The 14,179-nt window shown below is 42.5% G+C and overlaps 1 protein-coding gene and 1 long non-coding RNA gene across 3 annotated transcripts in view; both read right to left on the bottom strand.

The window, feature by feature from the left end:
* Positions 1-14,179, bottom strand: part of LOC142601713 (uncharacterized) — a 446,015-nt gene that overhangs the window by 209,096 nt on the left and 222,740 nt on the right. The gene's annotated exons all lie outside the window — the stretch shown is intronic.
* Positions 1-14,179, bottom strand: part of UNC5C (unc-5 netrin receptor C) — a 256,963-nt gene that overhangs the window by 58,450 nt on the left and 184,334 nt on the right. For both annotated transcript variants that reach the window (XM_075751579.1, XM_075751580.1), the window contains exons 3-4: positions 13,909-14,052; positions 492-595 (exon numbers count right to left, since the gene is read on the bottom strand). In XM_075751579.1, the coding sequence (XP_075607694.1) occupies positions 492-595; positions 13,909-14,052 (248 nt within the window). The remainder of the gene's footprint in view (positions 1-491; positions 596-13,908; positions 14,053-14,179) is intronic.

Below are 14,179 nucleotides of genomic sequence, written 5' to 3'. Positions count from 1 at the left end.
ACCTGGGAGCCTGTACTGGACCACGGTACATCCTATTGCGGTGAGCTGGCCGGCTGGTACACATCCGAGCATGTACACAAACATGAGGGAAATAAAATCTGGCAAACTAAAAATTAAAGCATCTTTATAGTATGCTTGAAAGGTGCCTCTCAGAATAAGTGAAGTGTTTTTTTCTTTAAAAGGAAAAGGACAGATAGTAGGTTGGTGTTAATATGCTCCACCAGCTACATGTAGTTTGGATGCCAGACATAACTGTGATTTTTGAAAGGGAAGAAAAAACTGAAACCAAACTGCCTGCAGCTCTGCCCAGCAAGGCACCATAATCCAAAGCCATTAATCAGTTCCCAATCAATCTTGTCTACCAGCAGCAGTCAGTCAGCAATCCATTACCACCCATTCATCATGCCATGCCCTAACTCACTGCACCATTAGGCACCGATCTGGCTTTCGTCAGGATGTTCAAGCGCCAGGACACCGCTGGTGCTGCTCACCTCGGCTACGGGGATGCCTTCGGGGGGACGGCACTGGAGCAGGACCTCTTGCTCCAGGGACACTTCTTTCCCCAAGGGCTCCTGCTCGAAAGTTTTCCGGAGATCTGGGGAGGGAGAAGGAGAAGAAAAAGAATTAGTAGTATTAATAGCTGGTCATTTAAATTACATTCGACTGCCATACTGCATAAATGCGGGAAGTCTTTCTAAACAGAGAAAATAGCATTTCTGCTCCCTGGAAAGTGAAGCACTTAAGAAAGCCTGGGACATGTTTTCAATTCATTCCAACATTAAGTGATCAAAGGCTTCACAGTGGATTTATTATTTATATTATGACAGAGCATGTGAATCCAGTGTGGATCCAGGGCCTCACTGTGGAAGGTCATGTCCAGGCACAGAACAAAAGCAAAAGTCCCTTCTTCAGATAATTTATGTTTAGTAAACTATGCCAGTGAAGTACTAAAGAAAGTTAAGGAAAAGCAAACCTGTAAAACAAAAGCAGATAAGATGAGCTGCCTTAAACTCATGGATTAAAGTGTCCATGCTGCAATTTAATGTAATTTTAGTTTATAAGCATTAACTTTACAGGTTTAGCTAATTTGTCTTCACTTTATCATTATCCTTCTAGCACTAAGTAGATAATAATAATAATAATAATAGTAGTAGTAGTAGTAGTAGTAATGTGGAGCTGAACCGTGCTTGGATCCTGGCACAGTACCACACAAACGTGGCAGGCAGAGAGGGCACTGAATGTGCCTCCAAACATCGGACCAGTTCATCATACTGGAGAGCTGTGCACTCTGGCTGTTTTGTATGCCTCTCCAATATCTTTGCGTTGGTGGTAAAACGGACTTGAGAAGTTCCCTCCTTACCACTGGCTCCGTATTTCCGCCACAGACTGGCAGCCTCTCCACTGTGCCAGGGAGGACGGGGTGTCGGATAATCGAGCATTCAGACCCAGTTGCGACTGGGAGTATTTCTCCCTGCTGCCAGTTCCTGCTGCAAATGGACACGGGGCCGTGCTTGAGGCCATATCAAAGAGCTGTCTTGACTTTTAAAAAAAATCTTGCAAAAAAGTTATTTTTATTTTAGTTTTTGTTCTGAAGTCAGACCAGTTCCCCATGCCAGCTAATGGTGAGGTTGCACAAATACTTGTGTCATATTGGAAACAAATCATATGGGAACAATTTAAAAGGCAAATATTTCATATTTTGAAGCCATAACCCGCTGCTGTGCTGGAAAACAGATCATTGAATTGAACCAGTTTACAAATAAACCACCCAAATAATTATTTTTCATCTAGATTATGTCCAAGATCTGATTTACAGCTGACCCCAGAAAGAACTGCATCAGCACTACCAAAAGGCAAAACCTGGGGCAGGCAAATGCACAGATGGAAAGGGAGATGGAGTGCCTGCCACCAAAATCAGCTCCTCTGAAACTCACCTTCAAATAGCACAAGAACTCTGTCTCTTAGCCTATATCGGGAAAATGTGGTTGTTCAGCTACCTGGAATTAAATGTCAATCTAATTGTACCACGGAAAACCTCTGTCATAGCTGGAGATGCTGATTTTAACTTAAGCTGCTAACATGGTAAACTTCCAACATCCTTAAACCCATGCATTTACCTAGTGAAGCTGAGGCATGTCTGTTCTTCCCCTGCACTGCAGGCACGAGAGGAGCGACCCCAAACCCCACTCCCTCCCCACCACTGGCATTCCTGCTCCCTCCGGCACACAGCCAGGGGTGCCGACAGCCCCTCTGATGGGACGGGATTTATGGGCACCGTTTAGGGCACAAAAAGATAAGCTTTGGCAGATTTTACTGTGGCAACGTAAGAAATTACTCCCTCCAGCTGTCTGCTTCTTTGGGGGTTACCCTCCATCGAAAGGAAGCACATGCCAATGTCACAGCTACCTCACTACAAAATCCACCATTTTAACCTCGGTTGTTGATGAAGGGGGCTCTAACCTACACCACCAGATAACCTACGGCAAAGAGGAGCAGCAAACGTCTGGAAGGGATCGTTTCTTAGGATGACATATCAAGCTCCACCAGACTGTGCCTGTCAGCATCCTCGTCACACTGGAGTTATTCCAGGCCAGGGAGGCTTGTTCATGTGAGAGCGACCACAGCAAGACAACCGGCCAGATTAGGTCAGTCTCCAAGGCCTATACATAGCTCCCACCGCCTTGCCAGCTCCAGCATCACCAGCCCACCAGGTACATCCCACCCTCACTGACAGGCTAACCAGGGGGACATTTGGGTTGTACGGCTCAATGTGAGTAAACCCAAAACCCCCCAGGTGCCCTGTGGGTGGGAGTCAGTCCAAGGACAAAATGCTGAGTTTGGGTTTGCTGTACTTCTGTGTGTTAAACACAGAGACGAGCAGCTCTTTTGGGAGCTGGTGGGTTTCTCGAGACACAACACCTTTCCCTTGGCCCAGGCGCCTCACACATCCTGTGGGCACACGCATCCTGGGCACACGTAAGGCCAGGTTAATGCAGTTTGCTTTAGATCAGCGAATAACCCAGGTTATATTGCTAGCGGTACCCATATGATCATATTAATGCTAATTCCACAGGTATTTCTAAAGGAAAAGAATTACGTTCACATCGGGTACACCTTAGTGCATCTAACAGATGATACACATACGTGCACGGTGCAGACAATTAAGATAGATGTATCGTGCTCTAATATCATGGCTGAGGATAAATAAGAAAGTTAGCATGCTGGTAATAGAAGCACAGAAATAAAGAGTATATTAATAATAGCTTTCAGGTGTTCAGATATGGAGGGATGAAGACAGTAGAGGCAGATTAGATAAATAATAATCTGAGTTTTTTCCTTGACATTTTGATTTAATGTCCTGCCTACCTTCCTGAAACATGAATAGAGGTCTGAAGTTCTCCATAGCCTCATGTGCATGATAATCACCTCTCTCATAAAGCACCTGCCTTTAAAACAACTTCCAAATTTTAGTGCATACAAAAGTAAACAGCATTAGTCTAGAAACGTGTAATAACAGTAAAAAATTCCACTTTAACCTCTTTATTATCAACAGCTGGAATTGCTGGGTATGAAGAGCCCCTTTTCCCTGGGAACCATGGCAGTGGGGCTGCTGCAGGTGAGACAAACCCTGCGGGACCCCGGCTCCCCTGGCCGCCCCTCGCTCGCTGGGCTTCGCTGTGTGCAGACACTTTAACGGCGCCATTGGATTCAAGCTGGTCAATGATCCACAAACTAAAAATACACTAAGTAGGGGTCTTGACATAACAGACAGTAATGTTCTCAAAGGAGCCATTAGATACTATTGAGTAAATAATATTTATTTGGGGGGGGGGAAGTACATAATTGTGTATTTACAAGATTGGGAGCTCTTATACCCTATTCTGTTGGCTCCCTCCCACATGTTCACAGCTTTATCTCGCCAGAACTACCCACCACCTCCCGCTGCAGCCATGCCACCTGCAAATAGCTACAGATGGCAGCTGTGCAGGGCAGGTTTTACCTAACCATGAATAAGGCTCCCTGGTTGCAACAGACAAACAAGTTAAAGTGGTTTTTTTAAGTGATCTTAATCTTCAGCTTCCTTTGCCATTTAACAATTACAGTCATCATGGCAACTTCACAGTGTCAACCAGGAGTGGGTGAGCTTGCTAATGTACTCAGAGACTTAGAATCTTTTCCAAGCACAGTATTTTCAGTAACATTTTTCACTTTTTCAAAGTGTCATATAAGTTACAATTGCTCACAACGAAGGACAGAAGGGGTACAATTGCCCAGAGAATGGTAAAAGACGAGTAAAATACATCCCATTAAAAAAACCAAAATTCAGAAAATATATCTGAAAAAGGAAAACAATAAAACATTTGATCCATTGTGAGTCAGGACCTCTTTGTCTGTGAAGAGGTAGTGCGAATTATTAAAGCCTTAGGTCAGCAGCAGCCCTGTTAATGTGACGCTGAGTGAGAGCCTTCTCTAACCTCACCTTCAATAGGGAGACACAAGAGAAGGGCAGTTGCACTTTTTTCCCATTATTATTTCGGTGATGTAGAATAATCCCTGACTGTCTGTGTTAGCAATACTCTCCCCTCTTATACAGGTAATATTGCTGCCACAGCTCATCTGTTCTGGAGCGGAGCGAATCCCTGTGGAAAGTGATGCTGAAGGGTCCATCTCGAGTTTTTTCACCAGCTCTCTCACGTATTTCACCCAGGTAGGGATGTCACTGCCAGGCTGAGGGGACAGCCTGCACCCCCATCAGGCATTTTTCCCCCTGCCTCTAACTTCCCTTCAAGGCTGTCTTCATAAAAAGAAACCAAGGAGAAGAATTAAAATTCTGGTCTGCCACCTCGAGCCCGACTATTTTTGTTATTAATGTATAGTCTTAGTAAATTCAGAGGGGGCTCTTGTGGCATATATTGCAGCACATTTACAGCATACTTAAGATGAGACTTTCCTCCAAGACTCCTGAAATACTCCTGCAGAACCCTCTCTGGTAAGGACAGATGGCTGCATTCAGAGCTGCATTGAAATGAGAGAATTTCCACAAGCATAAAACTGAAATAGTATAATGGGAAATCAAAATCTCAGTGAACACCATATTGTTAGCTTTATTCCTGAATCACTATGCTTTTTGGGGAGAGGGGCATTAGATCTTAATTTTGATGCACTGCTAAATTACTTCCTTTTACATTTAATGCATTTTCAGCTTACAAACGACTCAAAAGTTGCTTTTTTGCCTGCTAAAGTTAATAGTTGCTACAGGAACTCACGGCATTTCCCTACTTCCTTTTCTACCTGTCAACTTCTAAGAACGAGCAAAGAATGACCCTATTCTTTTTTTAATCGAATGTATTTTATCTCTTTGCTGTTCTGGCTTTTGCTGTGATGGGTGGGTGGGTCAAACTGTAAGGATATCTTTTATCATTTCTAAGAAATGTGATAAGAGGCAGGCCAGACGCCTTCAAGGCAGTGCTAATGCAAGGGTGACTAATGAATGAGCATGAAAAACGGACACTTGTCAGCCAGGAATTAGATGTAAACCAGAAACGAACAGAACAATGCAGCATTACTGTCAGGGAAAGATGGATTTCTGCCCTTGGTAGACCTTAACGACTCTTTACTCTGTGCTCCTTTAACATCAACTTTCCTTCTACAACAAACTATTCAAAAAATGAGCAAGCTTTAAGAACACAAAAAGAAAAAACACATTATTTTCTATCCAACTTTCATATTAATTATGTCCATTGAGAGAAGTATGTTTGGCATTCACCTTCACAGAAATAGGGTTTTAAGAATGTGGAAAGACCTTCACAAGAAGTACATATTTCCATTCAGAAGATAGCTTGCTTTATATGCGTAAGTATATATACAGGCATCCATATAAAACCAAATATATAATAAGCAAAAAATGCAATCAAAACACTAAGAAAAAAAGGAAATACGGCTTGATAATACTTTAACCATTATTAGAAAATCAATAGGTAGCCAAGCTCTCCAAGTCTATCTCCTACTGTTGAAAGTGTTCTCAAGAGGCAAAGTTCAATGCTGTTTTAATTTTACCTAGCCTAATAAGAAAAACCCAAACAGAAAAATAATTGTGGAAAAAGAGTGGGAAAATGCCACTGATGTTCTACAAAATGAGAGAGGGTCCACACGCTTGCAAAAACACATCTCGCTGCACTTATTCCCAAACTTAGATGACTGATGCTGAGTTAGAGAAACATGACTAATATTGTAAAACTGGCCTGTTCCTCTTCCATCACTTTCCACAACGCAGGTGGAGTCGAGAGACATCTTCTTCTGCAAAAAAAGGCATTAGAGACTGAATTGCAGTTCTAAATGTAAGAAACCATGTGCTATCAGACATCCTCTGGCCTCTCTTTTCTGTTCACAGCTGGGTCTATGACCTTTGTGTATGGATCAATCACACTGGTGGGTAAGTAATGGAAAGGTTAGGTACAAAAACCCACTTTTTTTTTTCCCCCCCCTTTTCATTTTTGTCTTTGTGTAGTTCCAGCTCTTTGTTGTTAATTAGATCAAACCAGATTTCCACTGAGACAGTCACAGGAGCGTCATCAGTCTGTAACCCGGGGGATCCCTCTGAAACCTCTATCAATTGCTTTTGTAAGTGTGGCGCCTCGCCCTGCGGAGTCCCCGGCTGGATCAGCCGCTCGCTGCTGGGTGTTGATCAAAGCCTCCTGCCCTCCTTCCGTGCATGGCTGCTCAGGGGATGAGATCACGGCTGGACGGGGCCGTGCTCTCATCCAGCCCAGGCAGCAGCGGCTGGAGCTGAGGACAGCGGAAGTAAGTCAACACCTCGGAACCCCGTCTCTATGCTCAATACACAACTCTGTGCCACTCTTCCCTTCTCTGGAGGGCCTGTTTCACATCTGCCCAGCCCTAAAGACAAATGCTGTGGCACCACGAGGCTGCCTCAGCTCCCTTCTGTGCCTGGAGAGGAACCTCAGGGACGGTGGAGCTTTCCCCTTTCCAAAGATGCCTCACAGCCCGCAGCTTGGGCTGAGCTTGTCCGTAGCCCTCGGGCAGCCCAGGGAGCGAGGCCTCGGGTTGCCACCCCACAGAGCCGAGAAGCAGCATCAGCTTTCACAGCCGAGCAGCTGATGGGGACGGAAGCAGACTTCTTGGAAGTGTGCTTTGGGGATGCAGGCTGCTACATCCGCTGACCTGAGGTGCAGGATGAGGTGAGGAACATGTTTTGCTTGCCAGGCTACAATCTGCAAGACGCTTTGCCTGAGCCCAGGACTTTCTCTCCTCTTATTGCCTACGTATTTATAGCCTGAGCAAACGGGAGGTGCACACCCGCCAGCCTCTGCCGATGGCATTTTCAGCCAGCTGGGGATAACGCTGCACCTTGACAACTCCTCGGAGACTCACTGCCTGCAGAAAAAACACTTTTCCCCTCCTCTCTTCATCTCTAAGCTAGTTCAGCCAGGTGCTGGTAAGACAAAACACTTTTTTGCAACACAGCTTCCATGCAGGCTATGCTTCTAATGAAGAACAACCCACTCAACACATTTGGTATTGATACAACTGTAAAAAAAAGCAAGCAAGCAAACTTTATCAAGAATTCACTGAGCAGATGGGTTCCCAGGTGTATATCGATCACACTATTCTCCTCCTCTTATATTTTTATCTGATAGCTCGATATTTCTTGGTTTTCTTTGTCAGCTTAACCTACAAAACTAACCCATAAACTTAATTCTATTCATTATTTTATTTGGTGATTGAAGATGGAATCCGAAGTTCTTGTTTTTCAAATAAATCTAAATGTAAAGTTCAAATGACCTAACAGGTGCTTTTTTAGATGACAGATATACTAAAGATAGACATTAGAAACATCAGGTGAACATTGCAATTCATATGTAGAATTGAATCTACCACACATGGAAACACTAAAACAGAAAATAATTTGTATAAACATTGTATTTTGTTGTTGTTGCTCTTCTGATACACTAATCTGACTCACACAGCTGTCTGGTCACTACCAAAATATACACAAAATTTTCCTAACTTCCTGACTGCATCTATGTTTCACCATCAGGCACTAAGCAGACTACCGAAAGATGATTACTTCTTAGGCATGATGGTGTAGCTAGGATATTCTCAAGGCTCCTACTGAGGGATTAAATTCATATAAAGTTGTTTTTTAAGCAACACTAACAGTGAAGTCAAGCCCATCTTAATTTAGAAAGTCTTAGCTCTTTATTACAAAGCAATGAGATTTGTATTTATTACTGTTGCAACTGTTTGGGAGTCGGTCATGCCTGTTAACCTGGGAAGCGGTACAGAAACATGCCTGTCAGGAGCAAAAGCAGAGTGGTAGTATCAAATATGTGAAACGCTCAGTTAACTTCTCTCCTGCCCTTTGTGTGATCTGCCGTTCTCTCTTCAGTAATCTCAGCTCGAGACCACGTGCCTCAGTTATCCCTTTATTAACTACAAGCAGCAGATATCGATTAGTAGCAACTTAAAAGGTACACAAGGAAGGAATTAAGGTCCTATCGGTAACTCTTATCAAAGTGCACAAAACATATTTTTAGGTTATTTTTTAATACTGCATATCCTGGCCGTACCTTCCTGTTAAAATATTCAAGTTCCTTCCCAGCTCTCTGTCCTTATCTTGACATCCACCCAACTTTGCATCTATTGCAAAGTGATCTAACACTTTGGTGGCTACAGGAACATGTCCTCACGGCACTGCCTGGATTACGTGCATCAAGAGAGGGAAGAAAGGCACTGCAGCAATGTAACACGGAGCATGGGCCCCGGTACTAAAAGGTGAGATAACCGAGTGTCTGTAAAGAATCTGCGATATTAGGGGTTTTTTTCCATATCTGTTTCTTTCTGTGACTGCATACCCCTTGTAAGTGGAGATAAACCATCAAGTGAACTAGTCTACTTTTCTGTACTGCATTTATCTTACCAGTATACAGTATCCGACGTGCATATATTAGCTACGTTCCTTTGAAAAAATGTCTGGGGGAAAAAGGCTTTTAGATAAGTACACAGGAAACTAGTATCAAATTATGCAAAAGATTAACAAACACAGTTTCTTACTACATTAGGGCTTTTTAAAATGATGATTTTTTTTTTAAAAATCTGATTTTAAGATAATGAATAAAGGAAAAGAAGAGACTATCCACATTCATTACACCAAAAAAGATCAGGTAACAGGAATTACAGAGAAAGCTGCTATTTTGTTACAGGTTTTCAACAATTCCAAAACCTGGCAGGAGATTTCGAGCTTATATTCTCACTATATTTTCCCAAGGACAGCATGGGTTAACATTATGAAGTCAGTGAGGCTACAGCAACACCAAACTGGAGGAAATGAAAAGTGAGGTTGCTCTATGCACATGGGCTCAACGTAATTTGTCTTAGCCACCCCTTTATTATCTGATCTAAAAATTAGGTCAAATCCTGCAGCTATTGTTTAGTCTTTATCAGATGTATTTTCCAGTAGGTTTAACTCTACTCTCGGTTACACCAGCTCAGACCTCATTCATCCTTTTAAGAGGAATTTTGCTCTGTTAGGTTTTATCTGTTCAACGACATCAGTCTTGTTACATAAAATTCACATTAAAACTTTATCTTGGGCTTGGGTTTTTTTCAGCCAAAGGTAAAGCTACCCAACCCCCTCCCTTCTTTCTTTCCTTCCTTCCTTCTTCCCTCCCTCCCTCCCTCCACAAAAGTAACATTTTTTAATTGAGCAGAAAAACTGTATCGAAACATATTAGTGACTCCTAGTGCTCCTGATAGGATGTGCCTAGAATAAGTAAAAGATGTGTCAATAAATAGGAAATGCATTTTAACATTCATAGGCCAATATCTCAAAAAATTTATTATTTTTTTACAGCTCCACCAAGACATACATTAGGTGTCCCTACTTTGTTGGTTACTGAGATATCTAGAATGACAAAGTGAAAATTAATCCCAACAAATCTGCTAGTTTAAGAGGATGAAATACTCAGCTCTGTTCTCATGGGGAGACCAACACCTCAGGAAGATGAATTCCATGGAACAGGAGAAAAGCTCCTTTTCAGAAACAGCCTGCACAGAAGGGAGTGATTTCCTAGCATAATCGTGGTCCAGAAGTGCAACGGCAAGATGCCGTTCAATGCCCTGAACACTTAGTGAAGCCAGGATGTTGGCTTCAGACTCAGACTCTATTCCTGTTTATATTGCTAGCATGGGCAGGCTTTGAAAACCAGCAGCATCTTCACTCCATATTTATAGATTACTCCCTTCCTGAATAACTGAAGCTCTTGGCCGGAGCGATGTTGCAATTGATTTTCACAGAGAACTTTCATTGACTAGGTTGTTATGTACTTTCTGACACATGCCTGACCCTGCATTAAACAAATACAAGCCGCTTTTCCAGGATGCACATTTTTCACACTTTCAAATTACTTTTCAGTTAATTCTATTACACGCTCAGTGAACAGAGATGTTGCATGCTATTTTTTTTTGTTTGTTTGTTTTAATGGAGTGCAGCTCCAGCCCTTGAGAGGGCACAATAATTCCAGAATAAGACCAGTGGGCATAAGGGAGAAAAGAGAGAAAGAGGAGAAGGAGAAAAGTAGGAGGAGAAGGAGACAGAGGAGAAGGAGGAGAGGAAGAGGGAGAATGAGAGAAGCTTTTCCTAATGTGCTAGGTATGGCTAGTTATGCTACAGTTGTACCTGTCGAGATGAAATCATCAGGTTCAGGTATTCAGATAATAATATAACTTAAGCAGAACACCTTATAAGTTCCATCTACCCCTCACCTTTCCCAAAGGTGTCAGTGCTCACTTTTTGTACCAATTAAAAGTGAAGACTGCACTGGTGACAAACATGCAACTGTAGCTGCAGACAGAGCTGGAGAGATGGACTCTTCTGTTCCTCTTAAATTTTGGACATCTTTGATTTTCTGGATTAATAAATACTGCATGGACTCTACCTTGCATCCCAGTCTCATGGCACATTGTTTAACCATCGGAAGACTTTCCAGCTGTGTTTAAAGTTTATTAGGAAACAACATTTATATTGCCAGTACAGATTCAGCCCTCTGAAGTCAAGGCTGTGAAAACAGATGAGCACCACTATAGCTGAGTCCACAGTTAAAAACAGCGATCTTGTAGACCGAATGACATCACAAACTAAGGCATGTACCCCACATCATATGTCTGAGTTCCTAAAACTAATTCTGAGTTACCTGAGAAATTTATAGAATTCTGTGAAATTGTAAATGGACAATTTTGCAGAGAACGGTGTTCAAGGCCAGGTTGGATGAGGCTTTCAGCAACCTGGTCTAGTGGAGGGTGTCCCTGCCCATGGCAGGGGGGGTTGGAACTAGATAATCTGTAAGGGCTCATCCAGCCCCAACATATGGGCTATCCAACCCAAATTCTATGACTCCGTGATTCTATGAGAACGTGCTTCTACTGCTGGTTGCAAATCTGCAGTTTGAAGGCCTAATACTTCAACTCTTAATCCCAAGGAGTCTAAGTAATTTGCCTGAGTCACAGCTGTCCAAGAACCTCAAACTCAGGAACAAGAGGTTAAAAAAACTTCAGTAAAGTACAAAGCCACATTTGAGTTACAGGCACATAAAACTCCCTGGAATTTATTTAACGAGACTGTTCTAAAAAAACCCACCAAGACTCCAGAAAAATCACCGAATTGATTGTTCCTCACTCTCCAAAATATGGCAAGAAAAAGAAGCAAACTCTACTTTATGAGTACCTTCAATAGAAATTTGGACACCTCAAAAGAAATGTCAATTCATATAAAATAACTTGCATACACAAACAATGATTATGTGTTATATAGAAATTAAGTGCATAGGTATGGCAGTACACAAAAGTTACTTAACCATCAAGTAAAATACACTCGCACTTCTAAACTCCGTTAATTTAATGGTCATCTGTCAAGGGCTAACTGGCAGGACATGAAAACCTACTTAATGAGTTAACATAGGAATCATAATCTAAAAAACCTGTTCAAACATTGCTAAGCCTCCCTGAAGTGCTGACTGCTTAGAAGAAAAAAAAATGAAATCGCTCTCTTTTGTTTCAGTATAGAAAAAGAAAATCCTCAAAGTCTTCAAAAGTTTCCTGCCATGGGAAAGCACTATGCACATATGTAATGGCATTTCTAATTTTGCAGGAAGACTCTGCAATAATTTTAACTCCCCTTAACCCTGGGGAAATTCTTCTCTGAGGTTAGTCCTATAGTCAAAAGCACAGCTCCTTTATTTCCAGTCAGTTACTTGGACTAAAAGCATTCAAAAATGGGTATTTAAATTGAACCTCTGAGATTTGTATCTGGATGTTTACACAGAAGGTAACCCCTCTTTGAGGATTTAACCACATACTTTCACAAGAACAAAAGGAGAATCAAGCTCTAAATGGAGAGCTTTAAATGACAGAGAGTCCTTCCTCTAACATGTCTGTGAAAAGCTTCATTTGGGTGGAGGAATTCTCTTCTTTCCTTATAAATTGCTAGGCACAGTGCAGGAAATGTAAGTATGGTGCAAACCCAGCTTCTGATGACCTTTTCTCACAAAATGTGGTTTTGCTGAGGTGAAAACAGCAGAAGAGATTCCGGATGATATATTTTGTTCCCATTACACAAAACAGGATTTCATCAAGTGAAAGAGACGTGAGAGTCCCCAGTGTGACTACTCTATTACAAAGAAAAGCACCTCTTTGAAAATTAATGAACATTAAATATTTGTGCAGTCAAATGAAGATCTGTTTTCAGAGAACTGGCTGCCCTGTGTTCTTGGGGTCTAAGCTGGGAATGGTTCAAAACAAATACTGAGGTTAGTAGCCATGAATAACAGTGATGAAATATTAGGGTTGAGATGACCATTTTCAATCTCGTATTAACAATGTGATTACATGATATGCTAAACATTTTTTTCTTTGTTAAGGAACAGCAGCTTTATTATATGATTGCAGAGATACATATTTTCAGCTTTGCAGAAAAGGACATGGGTGTTCTGGTGACACCAAGTTGACCATGAGTCAGCAATGTGCCCTTGAGGCAAAGGTGAATGTTATCCTGGGCTGCATTAGATCAAAAGTGATCCTTCCCCACTGCTCAGTACTGGTGAGGCCACACCCTGGAGTACTGGGTCCAGTTCTGGAATCCTCAGAACAAGAGAGACATGGGCATAATAAAGTCTAGCAAAGAGCCATGAAGATGATTAGCAGCCTGGAGCACCTCTCTTATGAGGAAAGGCTGAGAGAGCTGGGACGGTTCAGCCTGGAGAAGAGAAGGCTCAGGGGGATCTCATCCATGTGTACAAATACCTGAAGGGAGGGTGCAGAGGCAGTGGGCACAAACTGAAACACAGGAGAGTCCATCTGAACATCAGGGAAACATTTTTTCACTGTGAGGGTGACCAAGCACTGGCACAGGCTGCCCAGAGAAGTGGTGGGGTCTCCCTCCTTGGAGATATTCAAAAGTCATTTGGACATGGTCCTGGGCAACTGGCTCTACGTGGCCCTGCTTGAGCAGCAGAGTTGGACCAGATGACCTCCAGAGGTCCCTTCCAGCCTCAACCACTCCTGTGAAAGGAACAGCTGTCACCTCATTTCATAGCTTTCTTTGGTAATATTCCTACCTATTAGCTTCAGACACTTTTCTTGAGATATAATTGCTGTACTCAAGAAATATTGGGTTTGATGCCTTCCCCCCACACAAAGGAGAAGAATGATATTTTGCTCTTAAGAACAGGATAAACTGAAATCCTCACAAATACGTCTGAAGGCCTTAATTTTACTATGTGTCAATAACTGCAGAAAATACAACGGAAACGAAATCTCTCTCCCAAATGGCAGAGACTGCATTTTTCCTCACCCAAACACCACCGACTCAACACGCAGAGCAAAGACACTCACATGCGATGCGGACGTAGGCTTTCCGGCTCTTGGTGGTGCCTGCAGAGCTCCAGGCAACGCACTGGCACCAGTAATCTTCGGGCCCGAAGAGTTCCTCGACTTGCTGGCGGGAAATCTCAATGCTTACCTCTCGGACAATCAGACCTGTCAGGGTATAAAGTAATGCTGGTCAATGTTATGCTTACAGATAGAAAGACAGATGTGTAGGAGCAGAAGTCTGCTTGCAAAGTTGTTGTGAGACCTTAGAGCTCTCTACCAGTATCTACTCAGC

Source organism: Balearica regulorum, chromosome 4, assembly GCF_011004875.1.
Source record: "Balearica regulorum gibbericeps isolate bBalReg1 chromosome 4, bBalReg1.pri, whole genome shotgun sequence".
Classification (NCBI taxonomy): domain Eukaryota; kingdom Metazoa; phylum Chordata; class Aves; order Gruiformes; family Gruidae; genus Balearica; species Balearica regulorum.
This window is presented reverse-complemented; position numbering and strand designations above follow the sequence as displayed.